Source organism: Bufo gargarizans, chromosome 6 (assembly GCF_014858855.1).
Source record: "Bufo gargarizans isolate SCDJY-AF-19 chromosome 6, ASM1485885v1, whole genome shotgun sequence".
Taxonomy (NCBI): Eukaryota; Metazoa; Chordata; class Amphibia; order Anura; family Bufonidae; genus Bufo; species Bufo gargarizans.
Window position 1 is genome coordinate 261,661,761 of NC_058085.1, and position 18,613 is coordinate 261,680,373.

The following is an 18,613-nucleotide window of genomic DNA, read 5'->3' on the forward strand; positions in this document are numbered from 1 at the left end:
GCTGATGCTCCAGAGAACAAGTGGAGATTCTGGACACATCAGTAACCCCTTCCCCTCCCTCCGTCCAGGCCTGTGCTCCCTTGACCTCTTCTTGACCCCCGGCCGGGCAGGGGTTAAACGGCGGGCTGCAGGTAGTAACCCGTGCGGCGCCGGAGCGGGAGCAGCGCGCCTCCCCGCAGCACTGTCATCAGGGCGGGGGAGGGGTTTGGTAATGTTCAGTTTGTTCAGTAGATGGATGATCGCCTCCCCGCCGCCTGTGCTTGCAGCATGTGTGATTGAAGAGGCTCCAGTGCCGCCTGCCTCTCCTCCCTGCCCATCTCACTCACTCCAGGCTGGCATCTGACAGGAGCGGCAGTGCCCGGGAGCGGGGGCCCCCCGTCTTGTATCACCCCGTGTAGCAGACCCTGGATGATTACCGAGGAGACCCGCCGACACTTCTGCCGCCGCCGCTTCTTCTTCTTCATGTTTTTTTGCCATTGACTTGTTGTGACCTGGATTAAGAAGAAGTGAGAAGCTGAGGAGGAGAGAGATGCCCAGGAGGAAGCAGCAGGCACCAAAACGGGCAGCAGGTAAGGACTGGCAGAAATATGTGCTCATGTCTCCCCCCCTCTCCTGGAACTTTCTGTAACTTTGTGGGTGCTGTGCTGGTGTCTACGGGTGCCACCTGGGCACTGCCTGGATGCCCTCCACACAGATGCAGCAGAGCCGGCAGGGTTCTGCTCGCCTCATTCCTCCAGTCCGGGTACATTTCTGCTCTTGTCCTGTGCACAAGTTCAGTTTTGTGTCTTCCCTGCCAGCCGCACCCTCCGCCAGATGATTGCCATCTTAGATGTGACACATGATGGATCGCCTGTCATGTGGCCGTGCTTGATCTCTTTATTCTTAATGGCCATCAATAAATCATTCGCCATGGTAACGCTGGAGCGGTGACGCAGACGCTGCCCTCTGGATCCTGTCACCCGGACCCCCTGGCGCGCTTACGATGTCTCTTTAGGTGGGTGCCTAGTTGTCTTTCAGTGACATGTTTTGTAAAAAAAAAAAAAAAAAAAAAAAATGGATTCAAAAATTGGTGCCACTTTTTATTTCCATTAGGTGCTGGGGACAGTCGTGTCCTCGCCGGGCCCAGGCCTGGTCAGTGCTGGGAATTTTGGCTGCCATTAGGTTCATTGAGGACACGGAGTGGTTAGCTATGGAAATTTCAGCCAGGGAGGGGTTAAATTCCTGCGCCGTGTGAGAGGTTAATAAAAGCTGGGACGGGATTCTGAGATATTAATAATATTAGGGGAGACGTCCGATGCCCCTCAACCCTGCCTCAGCCACAAGATCTAGAGGAGAGGGGAGGGCGCTCGGAAAGTTTTTGGCTCGTACAACTTTGTAATAGTCACCACCGGGAATACTGATTGTTTGTGTCAGATTTTATTGCGCAGTAGACGCGTCACCCTGGTTAATTGCACCACGGAAGCAGCGTTACCCCGGTGGTGGGCTCATTCGCACGGGGTAACTGAGGCTGGCTAGACATAGGAGCCGCGGGGGTCTGTCAGCCTCCTGTGGTCATCTCAGGACAATGTTTAGTCACCCTTGGGTTTTTTAGGTTCCCTATAGTTTGGCCTATTTGCCCGCCTGGTCTGTGCCCTCCGTCAGCCTGGCACCTCATCCAGACAGGGACCAGCCGGAATTTTTTGTGGCGTCATGAAGTCGTATCTCCTGCATTTTGCTTTGTGTCGGGGATAAAAGTTTGAAGAGGAGAGGGTAACGGCGTTAGTTGGAACTTAGTTACCTATGGAATTCCTGGAGGAGCAGGGACGGGTTTGTCCTCTGAAAAATGGCATGGTTCTGGGGGTCCTGTTCACTAATAATGGTGGCGGGGTGTCCTTGGCTCGCCGTACTATTGTTTTTTTTTATATAGTTTCTCTACCGTACGGATATGTCACCTATGATAGGTTAATAGGGAGCGCTCCCTCGTCGTCGCCACCTCTTCTGAGCCCCGATGCTCCCGGTTTGTGGTGACGTAAGGACGACCTAAAGCCTGTAATTTCAGGATTAGACAAACGCATGCAAATCTATTCAGGCGGTGGGCTAGTTTTATCTCGCTGAAGTAAATGGATGCAAACACCATACCGCTAAAATCACCGCGCGCACGCTGTGAATATTTTATGAGCAATTTCTAAGGAAAAAAAAAAGGGGGGGGTTAGAGAGAGAGGGACAACTTTACGTCCGGGGGAGAGTTCTGCATTAACCCCTTTCTTGCTGAGGGTACTAGTACTGCTTGTCACCGGCAGACCAGAGATAATGAAGTTCTCGCCGGTACCCGCATGGTGGTCTTAATTAAGCAGACGTCGTTAATGGGGAACGTGCTGCCGGCTCATTCCGGGCAGTGATGGCCCCCGATAATTTCCTAAACTGATTTCGCAAACGTCTGTTTAATGTAAATTTTGCATTCGGATTTCATGTGAATCCACGGAATAGTCCTATTATCGGAAAGAAAGCCCCTGATAACCGAAGTATGAGACCCCCCCCCATAATCCATATCGCACTCATCGTTATATTACACCTACACCTTTGTCATTTCCAATCGTCACAGTTTATACTGTAACGTTTCTCTTTTTCACATTCTCGCGGTGAACCGCAATGAATCCTTAGGCCGACTGCTGCGTAATGTGATTGGCGCAAAGCGTTTCTAGACAGGACACACGACCGCTTCATTAGCCAGTCCACTGAATTAACGGTTTTATAAGATTCGGTGACTTTTACAGTAGGGGGTTATAATTGAACCCGTTTGTCATTCATTTGGTTTGTGGAGTGCCCGGCATCTATTATAATACTGCTCGACCAGAGGGTGAATCACCGGGTACAGGGGGCCCGGGGTAAAATCAGCAGCTGGCTATTATTTTTATGTAGGGGGCAAGAGGTGAGGGTTAGGATATGAGGGACAGTGGGGCCCAGCGCCAACACCTTTCCTCAACCAGGCCAGGTCACCTCCAGGTTTTCAGACCAAAGGCTCCTCAAACCCAGAACTAGCATTTTGCCCAAAAAATCCTGTACGATAGTGGTTAAATTGGCCGCCCTGTGTCCCGGTCTGTTGTAATAGGTGGTCATCTACATGACCAGCTCATGTTACACAGAACCACCTTGTGTCATGGCTAAAAAGAAAAAAAATCAAAAAAAATTCACAACCCAAAAACTTACAAAGGACCTTTTAAATAATCTTGCATATCTGCGGTGCTTCATCCTGGTTTCAGCATAGATGATGGAGACATCAGTAGTCACAAGAGGTCCATGCCCCATCCCCATTAGTAATACAATGTTATTATATAGGGTTCCTCAGAGGAGCTTGTGTGACTCCAGATTAGGGACAGGTCATTTTAGCTAACTGGAAACCCCTGGGGGGTGGTTTGATGCTCCTTTGGTTATGATGCCCCGCGTTCAGTGGGGGGGCACTCGGGGGCTATATCCTCACATGATGCTAATCGTAAGTTAAGTGGCTGCGTCTTGTCGATACAAGGCTGATTGAAAGAGACGGCCGAGGAGCAGATTTGTTTTAAGTCATCTATTGATTTTCTTCATCTTTGGTATCGGGAGGCGAGTATTAACCCTCTTCCGCAGATTATGAATTGTACGGACGAACACTTTAGAGAAGGAGAAAGGCCACTTACCATGGATTAGTAAATGATAGATGTCTAACCGTCCTCCTGAGACGCAGCTACAACCCAGCGATTTAATACAGTCGTGAGCTCCTTCTGCTGGGGGCAGAGGGGAGCCTTACATACGAGCCGCATTCCAGTGCATCGGTTGGGAAGGGGTTAAAGCGGAGATGGTGGTAAGGAGTGTGTAATGTACTGTAGGAGTCCTTACCCCTCTGGGCACCTATAGGTACACCAGGTTGTGTATACTGTCAGTATATAGAATGGTCCAGTCATACTCAGATTACAGTATAATATAAATATATACGGTATAAATAACTGTACTGTGTATACTGGCATCCTGACATGCAAATATATACCGATATATATACTCGGAGTGAGGAATCGTCCTGTGCTCATCTACATATATGCAGAGGGTATGTATATACGGTAGTTATTCTTAAAGATCATACAGATTGTTATATATATATATATATATATATATATATATATATATATATATATATATATACACACACCTCAATCACACATTCACATATACTCGTACAGAGATTATTTATATATATACTGTATATACTCCTACGTACAGTGTGTACAAAGATGTACTCATATAGGTGTTATACATGCTGTATGTATATAAAAAATATATATAATAAAAAATGTATTTTTATTTTTTGTCTTTTTTGGAATAATAAAAAAATTTGTGTTTTCATTTTTTATTTTTATCTATTCTGTAGTTAAAAAATAAAATAAAAATAAAAATACTAAAAAAAATTGCTGAATATCCACATCTAGTAAATGTATTGGTACGTTAGGTAATCGTAATGCCTAGAAGTTCCCCTCCTGCTGCCAGATATTCCTCCGGGGTGGGGGCACCTGAAGTAATGAATTCAGCGGAAGATGAGGATCCTGTGTGCCAGGCTCTATAGTACAGGAGGGTTCCCTGCTCTGGGCGGGAGCCCAGCTTCACACTGGCATCACACAGGAACCAACCGTGGCACAACGAGGGGAAGGGGAAAAAAAACAAAAAACCTTCCAAATAGAGAAGGTGAGGAGATAAATCCCTGACATCAAAAATAACTTCATCTGTCGCTGCTAATGGCTTCTCCGCGCCGACTCTCACCGCTCGCTGTTAATTTATGCGGAGTTTGTTTGCCGGTAACATTGGTGTTTAGAATCCGTTTTAAATTTTCCACATGAGAGAATTGATGGGCGAAGAAATTCTGTGTTTAGACGAGGGCAGATTTATGACAGAAATCGTGTATCAGAAAGGAACAATTTAGAAGGGGAGGGGGGGAAAGGAGGTGACGCGTTTTATAATCTGCACAGGAAATCACAGGGCCAAGACGAGGGAGGATAGTGCCATAACGTGCGGCCTCCACTACCAGATGTACAGTCACATCCTACCTGCAGAACATGACCTGACCAGGGGCACGGAGATGCCAGTGTCATGACGGGCACTGTCGCCCTCTCATTTTTATCTTAACCTTTTTTAGCGTAAAGAAAAAAATAATTTGTGTTTAATCATATAATTGACAGATATAAATATAGAAAATATGTATTACGTTTATAAGTTTCTTTTAATTAATAGGTATTTTATGTAATGTAGCATTTATATTGTTTTTGCTATGTTTTTTTGTTGTCATTTTTATTTTTTATTCTTTGACTGCGAAGAAAAAAAAAAACATACGGTATGTCAGAAATGTTTTGTTCGGCCGGCATAGTTAAAAAAAAAAAAAAAAAAAAAATTATATATATTTTATTTTATTTTATTTTTATAGTGAATGTAGAATATTAATAGTACAAGAAGAGTTTCACTGCCCCTCAGTATTATCACCAGGCTCCCCGGCCTGATGACTAGTACATAAGGATGGGACCGTGTGAACGCTGCACTAAATCAGAGACTAAACTAAAATACTGTAAAGATTAACCTGAATATAAAAAAATAAAATAAATAAATCACCCCCAAAATATGGTAAAATGTCAATTTATAAGTGTATAAATGCAGAGACTAGTCAGAATATTACATTATGAATTTAATTAGAAACAGTCTTCAATGTATTTATTTTTTTTTTTTATATCCCCTATAAAAAAATAATAAAAAAAAAAGTCCTAGGACAGATCAATTAAAATACCCCTTGTTGTATTTTAAAATATCCAAAAAAAAAAACCATTTAAATTTTTTATGCGCTAAGACATTGTAACAAATTTTTTTTTTCTCTGCTGCGACACAGTTATGCCTGGCGCATGGCTATTGTGATGAGGAGTGGACGCTGAGCAGTGCCCATGGTCCAGAATCTGTCCGTACGGAATCAATCTGACCTGGGGTGTCCGCTCGCACCAACCGTCCAGATACGGGTCTGAAACCTGTGCGTTAAACCAGCCATAAAGATTTCTGCTTGCTGTCAGTAAATGGAAAGCCTGTTGTTTGTATTTGTAGGCTAAAAAATCATCTTGATCCTCTTTGGCAGGCATGGGGGTCATGTACCTGAGCTTTTGTTTTGGTCAGCTGGAGAGGGGTCAGGAAGGGTTTTCTGCATCTACATGTTGGCAATAAATGTTTCCATTCACTGACTGCAAGCAGAAATCTTGAATTATGACGTGGGATTGAAATATCAGGTTTATTAGATAGTTGGAGAACTTTTTAGTATACAGTGATTAAGCCTTCGTCCCTATAGGTGGATTTATTTTCTCAGATTTGGTAATACGTAAAACGCGCTTTTGCTTTTTTGTGTCGTGTCGTCGGACGTCCAGTGTTTCCCTGTTCTCGGGGTTCACCTGGGGCCCGGGGCTTAGCTGGGTTTGTGATTGTCGCCATTGTTCCTAATCCTGCTAATTTCCTTGCGATAACGAGCCTTTACCACCTCGGCCTCATGTCCTCTGAGCCGACATAATGACCTGATGTCTGTAATCTGAGAGCAGAGAAACCCTGTGATAACGGAAGAGCTTTGTCCTGATTTCACAGCTGCAGGAAACCTGCCTTTACATCCGAGACAGACGGTTCATGTTGTAACGCTGCTTGTAGACATGGCCAGCTAGCACAAGTACCCCCATTTACTGCCATGTTATCTCATTGGAACATGCTGGATAAATGGGTGCCGCTTATCGAGGACTCTATCGAGGAGCCCCATTCTGGATTATTTTGCAGTTCAATACTGGATTATCAGAATTATGACAGATTGTCTGTAGCTCCTTGTGATCTGAACAAGGAGAAGGCGGTAAACTGCTGCCAGGCACCTCAGTAAGGCTACGTTCACACTGGCGTTCAGGGATCTCACAAGCGGTCCAAAACGGATCAGTTTTGCCCTAATGCATTTTGAATGGAAAAGGAGCCACTCAGAATACATCAGTTTGCCTCTGTTCTGTCTCTCTTTCGCTTTGGAGGCTGATACCAAAACGCTGCTTGCCGCGTTTTTGTGTCCGTCTGACGAAACTGAGCCAAACGGATCCGTCCTGACACACAATGTAAGTCAATGGGGACAGATCTGTTTTCTATGACACAATCTGGCACAATAGAAAACGGATCCGTCCTGGCTATGTTAAAGATAATACAAACGGATCCATTCTGAACGGATCCGCACCAAACGTGAGTGTGAAAGTAGGCTGCTTAGGCTATCTCCCTAAAATCAAAAGGACTGGGCATTTTAAAATCAGTTTGCCCAATCCTTATCTTCTCCAAAATCTGCCACTTGGGGGGGGGAGGGGGGGTCCGAGAGGTCGTCCCATGCACATTGTCCAGTTGGCAGATCCTTACATCATCTAATGTGTATGACTCGCTAGAAAATGGTCTCATTGCACAACTGTCATTGTGATCATATTCTGAGTATTACAGTATTACACCAAGTATACTGAATGGTAGGGCTGATCCTGCTGATTCAAATCATACCTGCCTTGTGAAAATCGGTTGCGTCGTTCCCAAGAAAAAAGGCTTTTTATTATTTATGCAAATTAGGGAGTCATTGCACCGAGTTGCACTAAGAAGTTAGGTCCCGCCCCCCGGGCATTGAAGCCCACGTCTGAATGAAGAATAAAAGTCTCTTTTTCTCAGGAACGCCACAACCGGTTTTCATAAGACTGGTATTGTTTCGTTCAGCAGGTTCAGCTCTATCGGGCAGTGTGCCTAGTGTAATAGAGGTGATCCTGCTGACAGGGTCTCTCTAAATAATTTTTAATGTACAGAGGTATTCCGGTAATCCTGAAGATAAGTCATCAAGTCATCAATTTCAGACTGGTGGTGGCCTGACTCTTAACACCTCCACCAATCAGCTGTTTGAAGGGGCTGCGGTGCTAGTGTGATATCTGCGTCCTCTTTGGTGTTACCTGCACGCCGTCCACATTGTCCCATCTCACCTAAGTGCCGAAGCCTCTTCAAACAGCTGATTAGCAGAGGTACCAGAGAGTCAGAGACTATAAGAGCTTGCACTCTGTAAGTAATAGGAGGAGAACAAGAGGTAGGGGCAGAGGAAGAGTTCTGACCGTAGGAGCTTACAATTTGTGAGAAATAAGGGGCAATACAAGAAGTTGGGGATAGGTAAGAGTTCTGACCGTAGGAGCTTACGAGCTGTGAGACATAAGAAAAAATTCAAAAGGTGGTAAGAACCCTACCCATAGGAATAAGGGGAGTTGTAAGAGATGGAAGATGAAGAGTCCTGGCCATAGGAACTAGCAATGTATAATGAATAACGGGAAGCTACAAGTGATGGAGCATGTCTACTGACCATAGTAGCTTACTTTCTACAAGAAATAAGGGCAAGATGCAATATGTGGAGGATGACTGCTGACCGCTGGATCTTACAGTCTAGAAGGAGGAGATGAGGGAATGGATGAGTAATATTCCTCGCCATAGGAGTTTACAATCTGTAATGAATAAAGGAGGGGGTACAAGAGGTGGGAGAAGAATAAGAGATCCTTCTGTTGGAAGAATTATGCTGGTGATACTATAGAGTTAAAATCTGTTATCTGCATGTATGTAGTTGGAGCCATCTTCACTGTAACTTGTCCTGACCAGTCACCATTATAGTCAAGCTCTGGACTTTCAGTGCTGAAATGTGAGGGATCTATCTGAGACTGTGTCAATCCTTCAGCTTATGCAGAAGATTAAATTAAATGCTGCATGGACCACACCTCCCCTTTATCAAACATCGAAGCTCTGAACGATGTCGGCAAATAGTGCCACTAATCTGACTTGATTCCACTGGTGTTGATCATAGATGTAATAGCTGTATAACCCGATGCCAACAAAACCATCATTGGATTCCAGCAGAATCTTGTTGGTGATTGGAATTGCAACACCATTGACCTTCTCTTGAATTTCTGGAAAAAAGTGGACCTTTTTATTTGCAGTCCTGGAAAAAAAGTCATGTTACATAGTTTCCTTTAAGAATGGCAGTCCACTAATAATAACTGAGGACATGTATTTCTTGTGGACCATTTAGTAACTGTCTCATTATCCCAATGATGATTTTGATACATTTTTGTAGTGTGGATGTTTAATACACATTAGAAGATGGTTGAACAACTATCATCTGGTGAAGGATCACTTCGCAGACACGACCGTACACATTATAGTCCATATTGGACGTTACATTTGTCCAAACTGACCATATACATTCAATAACACTGGGTGATGGATGAAAGATCTTTCTGAGAACGTTCTTTCAACAAAAGATGTTTTGTCCACAAACGTTCTTTCTTGGAACTAAAGATCTTCAACCAGATACACGGCCATCTTCTCAGACGATCATAGTCTGTCATCAGTTGGCTTAAATAATCGTTCGCTGTAAAAGTTCACCTGATAAACAATCTTTTCTGTTGAAATCATCCATTTTGGTAAACTTTAGTTTGTGTATGGCCACCTTTAGTGTCTTGTCTTGGTGTTTGGTGTATATACACTAAGTTTCCCTTCTTATAAACTGTCACTGGGACTCAATGTCATAACCGCATAAAATGGCCACCGTTGGGTAGATACATCTATCAGGTTATGAGCAGAACTGTTTGATATTGTAGGAAAGACAAACCATTTAAGAGCATCAGGGTTTATCAGTATGGACGAGGTTATATTTTTGACCTAAGATCTACTTTACATATGGGCAGCATGGGCAATTTTAAGGTCCACAGTCTGGTTATTCTTAAGCTAGTTTCACACTAGTGGCAGGGGAGTTTGCTAGTTCATGTGTGCCCCCGACCTGCCGCTCTGTCCCCATTTACTATAAAAGGGTGGAGTTCCGGCGGCAGCCCGGCGAGAAGCAGCTGGACTAGAAGTACTTTATGCAGTACTTTTTAGTCCAGCTGCCTCTCGCCGTGCGCCGCAGTGCTGCCGCCGGAACTCCACCCCCGCCCCTATTATAGTCAATGAGGATGGAGCGGCAGTCTGGGGGCACATGTGAACTAGCGGTAGGATGGATCGGACAGGCTGTTCACCCGCCGGAACAGCTTGCCGGACTCCCCTGCCGCTAGTGTGAAACTAGCCTAAAAGGGTATCTAAACCTTTTGTAAACATAAAAAACACAAAGGCGCCGTTCTGTGCCTTCGGCCTTGATTGCCTCTGCATGACTATCCATACACATGGGGTATGGATCTCATACTTACTATGGATCCATACTTCACATTCTCTTCACAGACGATCAAAGGCGGAGGTGCAGGGTGCTCACAATAGTGCTTCTGCCCCTTCTTTTTTGTTTTGTTTTTACAATGGGTTAGGTACCCTTTCATTTAGAAAACTATGCCAATAAGGCATTGCATGAGTCAGCCAACAGTAAAATCGACATGTATGTCGAAACAAATATGCCCAGAAGAAGTGGGATGGACCAGTCACACTTGTCATCCATGTGTCATGATTTGCATCAAGGTGGAGACAGGAGATGATGAGATGGACTCTAATTCAAAATAGTATCATAGACAAGTAATTACTGTAATGGAGTCAGTCAGAATCACATAAAACAGAAAATTGCCTGTCCTCTTCTCGGGCCTCAGTCCTGCCTCTGGTAGGCTTAAAGGGAACCTGTCATCAACTTTATGCTGATCTCGCTGAGGGCAGCATAAAATAGTGACAGAAATGCTGATGTCAGCAGTGTGTCACACATCAGCTAAAAGTAAGTGGTTGCCGAGAACCAGCATCATAATCATTGCAGCAAAGGCCTTGAAAAGAGTCAAATCTACCTAAGAAGAGTCCTGGTTATTCATAATCTCCTGTTCTCCTGCCCATCTGCTGATGATTGCCAGCTCTCTTCTAGACAGACACAAAACTATGTAGAAGACTGTCAGTCATCAGCAGGTGGGCAGGAGAGCAGGAATTCATGAATAACCATGACTCTTCTCAGGTGGCCGGGACTCTTTTCCAGGCCCAGTCTGCAATGATTGTGAGTGACGTTGGTTCTCGGCAACCACTTACATTTAACCTATAAATGACAGACCGCTGAAATCAACTCACCTGTTTCTTCTTTATGCTGCCGGTAGTATGGGCAGCATAAAGTTGATGATAGGTTCCCTTTACCCTGTGAAGATGGCCCTGGTGCGGTGCCCATCGCTGTACCATGATGAAATATTTGTGTGGCAGATAATTACATGAAGCTGCTCTCATTTCTTTACACTTATCATCAATTAAAGGATTTCACAACCAAAGCTCATAAAATGACGGAACAGCCCGTAAAAAGTATCATGCTGCATTAGGGCATGGTGTCGCTCAGCCCTGGATCCTACACTGCTGTGCTGCTTTTGTAAACCATGTCTATAGTATTTCTAAGCTCTGGAAATACAGAAGGGAGAATATTTATTAGTATTCCTCATCACTTTATTACATGGGTTACTGCATATTGACATCCTAAGTCATTAAAGCCCCATTTAGGTGATACGGCCACCATTAAAGGGGTTCTGCACTTTGTTTAAACTGATGATCTATCCTCTGGATAGATCATCAGCTTCTGACCGGCGGGGGTCCGACACCCGGGACCCCCGCCAATCAGCTGTTTGAGAAGGCAGCGGCGCTCCAGCAGCGCTGCGGCCTTCTCACTGTTTACTGCTGGCCCAGTGACGTCACGACTAGTATCAACAGGCCTGGGCACGGCTAAGCTCCATTCAAGGGAACGGAGCTTAGCCGCGCCCAGGCCAGTGATACTCGTCGTGATGTCACTAGGCCTGCGGTAAACAGTGAGAAGGCCGCGGCGCTACTGGAGCGCCGCTGCAGTCTCAAACAGTTGATCGGCGGGGGAACCGGGTGTCGAACCCCCACCGATCAGATGATTTGAGACAGAAATATCTGCCATTGTCCTATTCATCTGAATGGGGCCTGCAGAAATCTAAGTTGCCACCAAAACAGTCCCATTCAGATCAAAATTTCGAGAGTCAGACCTCCACCAATCTGAAATTGATGAGTTATCCTGAGGACAGGTCATCAAGATCACAAATCCAGAATACCAGTTTCATGTCTCCTTGGGTCATGTCTATCAGGTGGTCATATTAGAGGAGATCTAGCTGGTTGGTTAGGTCCTGTTGAGCTCTGAGTATATTAACACGTGGCAGACTTTATGCTGAATTTTCGTCTGAATGGAATGGATAGATTTCTGAAGGACCCATTCAGACTAATGGGACAATTTCAGAAATATCCGTATCAAATCTGACTCCTGCTAATACGTATTTCATTTTAGGTTGATGTTCTTTCTTATGATAGCCTTTTTGTGTGTGTGTGTGTGCTACTAACACTTTCTTCTGGTGCCATATTTTGGTGCATTATACCGTAGGAGTGAGGTGCATCAAAAAGAGGGTCCTTAAAGGGTTAAAGAGACATGAATGAATACAAGCAAAAAAACACAAAGCTGATACCCTCCATGTTTTAGATAGTGGGCTGGGAGGATGTGGACCTATCCAAGGGGGCCAGGATTTGACTTCGCTTAGGGAAGATTTAGCTTCCCAGGCAAAGATCATGAACCCATGTCCTACTCCCTAGACCTGAAAAACCTATGAATCGGGAGAGGATTGAATTATTTAATTATAATATTTATTTATTACTATTATATAGTTGGGAACTGGCAGAATTGCATTGATACATTTTTGTTGTGATGTCTTATACATATTAGCCCAGAGGGGAGAGAACTACGGGGCCCGGCAGTGAAGGGGTTAGGTGCTCGACAGGAAATGTGAAATGTCACTTAATTACCTTCGCTCTTCGTACAATGGTAATTTGTGTGCTGCTAAATTTAATAGTTTGCAGGAAAAAAAAATCTGTTTCTATTTTTCTAAATAGAAGTGGTTTTAATGAAAAAGAATGGCGTATTATATATTTTTTTTCCTGAGTGCTTGTTACCTACTGGCAAATATTTTTACTGTGCTCCAGAGACAGAGAAAATTACAAGGAGTATTTTGGCTGAGAATCCCCCTCTCCCTGATGGCCCATTTAACGGGAAAGTGTATTTTGTCAAAATTTGGCTGCAGAAAAGGGGGGAAAAAAGAAAAAAAAAACACAACGTCTATAGCATAAAATCAGTTCTCGGAAATCCTTAGGAATTGGATTTAGCTCCCACCGATATTCTATATCAAATGGGTAAAATTTATTGAAATGTATACGTTTTGATGCAATGTTATAAATCTTTAAATATGCCAAATATGTTCTAAAAACAGTCTATGCAATGGTGTCAATATTTTTGGTCAGATACATGTATGTGGTAGACGTGGCCCAATGTATTCTATATAGGCAGTACCATGAGGACGTGCGTGCCCCTTTTGCCCACCCTAAGGTTGTATGTAATTTGTTCTGAGCATTTTGGTGGTGGTGGGCTCTTTAAAAAAAAATGCTGGCACATTTAGGGCCCCCCGCTCCCACGTTGGGTATTATAGTCGATGTCACTATACTGTAGGGGGTATACAATCTCTTTATATGTTGATTTAGGCTACTTTCACACCTGCGTTTAGGTGCGGATCAGTCTGGTATCTGCACAGACGGATCCGCACCTATAATGCAAACGCTTGTATCCGTTCAGAACGGATCCGTTTGCATTACCATGATAATGCAAACGGATCCATTTTGACTTACATTGAAAGTCAATGGGAGGCGGATCCGTTTTCAATTGCACCATATTGTGTCAGTAAAAACGGATCCGTCCCCATTGACTTACATTGTAAGTCAGGACGGATCCGTTTGGCTCAGTTTCGTCAGACGGACATCTGTCGGCCTCCAGAGCGCAATGGAGACATTCCTGTTAGATGTTTATGGCTAAAGATACCACTGAGTGTTACCAGTTGGGGGCGTGCACAGTCTGGCATTGTCCAATCAGTGCTGCCAGCACCGCCAACGTGTAAAACCCTGATTCATAAACTTCCAGTAGGAAGAATGGCGCAAAGTGTGGTCATAGGAATAAATGCTGCAAGGCTGTCATTTCTGCTGGAATATAAATAACTACTAAAACAGACGTGTCGGGTCTTTGTGTACTGATTATATCTTCTCTATGGAATATGTCGGCGCCATTGAATAAGCCGCCAGCAGCTAAGCATCTTTCGATTGCTCCCCACACACTGACAGTCAAGTATTTTTCTCTGCATACATTATCACTGTATTTCTTTTTTTTTTATCTCTGTGTTGTTGCAGTTTGATCTACATGTGTGTCATATAATAATTCCAGGCCCGGCTGTCCTCCCTCCCCCGCATCAGGAGAATTTACATTATGTTGAATTCCTGTGCACAGTCCGTGTCCATATATCACATGGGGAGCACAAAGCTGCATATCAACCAAGCTTCTGAACTCTTGGCAAAACATTCAGCATTGCTACAATATAATAAGTTTGTAGAGCAAACAGAACTGACAATAATTGCAGGAGGATTAAGATGAGTTGCCAAGAATTTCTGGTTGTACTGCACAGTTGTGCGTGGTCTTATCTGGATGTGAAAAGCGGGACTGCGTGGAATTCCAGGTCTCTGGATGGTCTATAGATGGCCGCCCTCTTACCCAGGTTTATCTGGATCAGATAGCATCTTCTAAAACTATAATGAACTAGAGGTAACTTGTGTAACTCCTTGGGTGAGGTACGACAAGCCAACTGTCTGTCTGGGACCACACCCTGACTATGTCTGGCACGCGTCCTAGATATTAATACTGTGTACCTTGTGTGCACTGCAGGCGGTATACTGCAATGAGCAACTTATAACACCTCATCAGTAATGGATACATTGTCCATCCCACAGAGGAGTCATCTACAGGGTTTCTTCAGATATGCCATTGTATATAGTGAACCACTTTACTCTTCTCCTTTTGATATTTTGGGTCTCATTGTTTCCCACGCTGGGCATATTTGGCACCTAGACCTCCAGTTCTGAATCCAAGTTGCCTCCAGTCAGCTTGATAGTTAGTTATATAGTCAGGCAAAAAGAAATTTCTTAGGAAATAACCTAAAAAGTTAGGTGCCGGTAGAGTAGCCAATTTCCGGTCACACTGTCCTCCTATCTCCTGGGAATTGTCCAGACTTGTGCTATTGTAATTTTCATGCAAAAACAACATTGTCCATGGTGAGTTCAGCTATCAAGTTATTTAGGACTTCTAAGCATATGCTACAGTTGGATTAAGGCTTCGTTCACATCACCGTTCAGGCTTTCCGTTCTCCTGCTCCGTTTAGGAGCAGGAGAACGGAAAGGACAGAGAAGGCACATAACTAAGCCAAACGGAGCCTAAGGACCCCATAGGCTATAATGGGGTTCGTTAAGTTTCTGCTCAGAAGATGATTTTGAAGTGGAGACAAAAGTCCTGCATGCACAACTTTTGTCTCCGCTCCAAAATCATCATCTAAATGGAAACTTAACGGATCCCATTATAGTCTATGGGGTTTTTGGGCTCAGTTTGGCTCAGTTATTTGCCTTCTCCGTCCTTTCCGTTCTCCTTCTCCTAAACAGAGCAGGAGAATGGAAAGCCTGAACGGTGATGTGAACGAAGCCTTACAGAGGTTGTATCTCTATGAGTGTTATGGACTCAAGCACTCCCACCATGATTATCCAAAGTTCTTGAGACCCCAAAAAGAATAATCTCTATAAACATAAATTTGGCTGGGCAGAGTGAAAATGAATTGGGTATGTTTCATATGAAAATACCTTTTTGGATCACTGCACTCTAGTGAGTCTCAGTGGGTGCAGGCACATGTATTTCTTTTTTTTTTTTTTTTTTTTTTTTTTTACATAGTTTTATAAGATGTTTCCACAACATTTGAGTTAAAGAATCATAAGCAGTGTTTCCATAATATATTGTAGATACATATACCATCACAATTATCTTCCTTACCTCGTATGGCGCATAGATATATATAGAGCATACATAGGTTCTACAAACTACACTACAGAGAGCCAAAGTAGCTACTATATCTCCAGTAGTCCCATAGAGATTAAAAAAGAGTGATGCTCAACCAGTGCCCAATTCAAATGGTGGACACAGAACCCTGTAATAGGTGTGTGCCAGCAGCAAACTTCCACTGATCTAACAATTATCCTCTATGAAGTTGATAAGGGATAACTTTTTATTACTCGAAAACCTGTTATCTTCCAGGTAAAACCAGACATTATATGTAAAGATTGTCACTAGTCTAGATCTTCTGTTTGCTGTCTGGAATAGTGGTGCTTCAGTAAGGCCCCTTTCACACGGGCGAGTTTTCCGTGCGGGTGCGATGCGTGCGGTGAACGCATTGCACCCGCACTGAATCCTGACCCATTCATTTCTATGGGACTGTGCACACGAGCGGTGATTTTCACGCATCACTTGTGCGTTGCGTGAAAATCGCAGCATGCTCCTCTTTGTGCGTTTTTCACGTAACGCAGGCCCTATAGAAATGAATGGGGTTGCGTGAAAATCGCATGCATCCGCATGCAAGTGCGGATGCGGTGCGATTTTCACGCATGGGTTCTAGGTGACAATCTATTCACTGTATTATTTTCCCTTATAACATGGTTATAAGGGAAAATAATAGCATTCTGAATACAGAATGCTTAGTAGAATAGTGCTGGAAGGGTTAAAAATAATAAAAAAGTTAACTCACCTTCTCCTCTTGTTCGCATAGAGGCCGGTCTGTTCTTTAGCTGTGGGTTGAAGGACCTTTTGATGACGTCAGATCACATGCTCCATCACCATGGTGATGGACCATGTGATTGGAGCATGTGATCTGACATCACCTCAGGTCATTCAGTCCACAGCTAAAGAACAGACCGGAATCTACGCGAACAAGAGGAGAAGGTGAGTTAACTTTTTTATTATTTTTAACCCCTCCAGCACTATTATACTATGCATTCTGTATTCAGAATGCTATTATTTTCCCTTATAACCATGTTATAAGGGAAAATAATACAATCTTCAGAACATCAATCCCAAGCCCGAACTTCTGTGAAGAAGTTCGGGTCTGGGTACCAAACATGCGCGATTTTTCTCACGCGAGTGCAAAACGCATGACAATGTTTTGCACTCGTGCGGAAAAATCGCGCATTTTCCCGCAACGCACCCGCCTCTTATCCGGGCAAAAAACATGACGCCCGTGTGAAAGAGGCCTAAAAGCTTTAATTTACCAAAAATGCTGTTGTGTTCTCTCTCTCTATCTCTATCTATCTCTCTCTATCTCTCTCTATCTATCTCTCTCTATCTATCTCTCTCTCTATATCTCTCTCTCTCTATCTCTCTCTCTATCTCTCTCTCTATCTCTCTCTCTCTCATTCCTAGTTTTTAGTTGGAGAACTGTGCGGCTTAGGAATTGTCTGAGGCCACTGTGCAAATGGACATCTAAGGGCTTCCACCAAAACAATGTGGATAATTTTTGAGACTTTTGCTCTTCTGAATGTTTCCCTTTGTGGTGCCATAATTTATTACATATTCTACCCCAACGCTTTACAGATGTTACTATCACTCACTGTCCCCAGCAGGGCTCACAATCTAGATGTCTTTAAAATGTGGGAGGAAACTGGAAGAAAGCCACACAAATATGGGGAGAACATTCAAACTCCATGTAGATGTTGTCCTTGATTGGATTTGAACTTAGGACTCCAGTGCTCTGAGCCACTGAGCCACTGTGCTGCCTTGATGGAAGAGCATGGTTTGTGGAGTGAAGTGGCCAAGTGTTTTAATGCCAGAATTGTCTGGAATAGGTACAGACCCAGATCCCATGCCATAGTGATAAGGATTTGACACACTGGACAAGCCGTGATCCTATTAAGGAAGGGTGGTAATGCTGAATGTAAGTTCTCCTCCATCACTCATTGATTCTTTTCGTGTCCCAGCCCTGAAGCATTTTGTCCACAATATCTTGGACATTTGTCCACCTTAGCCAAGGCTTAAATAATTATCTTAGATCTGCTCTTAATAATGAGGATAAAATGACTGTGTAAGAGCCTGGGCTTATCATGTTATCTCATATACTGCATGTGTTGAGGACTCTTGGTCTTGAGGAATCCTGAGTCTGAAAATTATATATTTGGAATATGGTTAGGAATTGGTTGTTCACTAAGGAGCCCTCTATTTCGTCTGAGCAGTTTTCCTCAGTGTAAATTAGATTCCTTTCTCCTATTTTTCCTTCTTTCCACTCCTTAGTTTATTTCAAATCCCTGAATTTGTTCTGCATGCCCCAATAATGGCTTGTGTTTTGAGACCAAAAAGGAGGGTTAGAAAATGTTGTGTATTTCTTTCTAGGTTATTATAGTGTCCCTCAATAGTATGGTTGATGTAACTAAAGGGGGAGGGGACTTGTCTTGTGTGTGCAAGTCCCAATTGAAGTTCTTAATTCGAGGAGTGGCTAGAGCTATGTTGCCTACATGTCAGAATAGACTTGTCAGATTGTGGCCTATGAGCTTAAGAAAAATGTATTTCACCCTTCGCACTACACACTGTAGACTGCACACTATAGTAGCATCGGTAGGTTTTTCCATTTATCTAGTTCTACCTATATTTTATTTACTTGGGAGGGTGGTTAATTTAATGATTTTTCCATTTTTAATCCCTAAATACCTTACTGGTCTCTCATGCCAA

At 43.6% G+C, this 18,613-nt stretch overlaps 1 protein-coding gene across 1 annotated transcript in view; it reads left to right on the forward strand.

Moving 5' to 3' along the window:
* Positions 1-238: 238 nt before the first annotated feature.
* TSHZ2 (teashirt zinc finger homeobox 2) overlaps positions 239-18,613 on the forward strand; it is a 132,359-nt gene continuing 113,984 nt past the window's right edge. Inside the window, exon 1 of the mRNA XM_044298174.1 lies at positions 239-569. Within this exon, the coding sequence (XP_044154109.1) occupies positions 530-569 (40 nt within the window). The 5' untranslated portion in view covers positions 239-529. The remainder of the gene's footprint in view (positions 570-18,613) is intronic.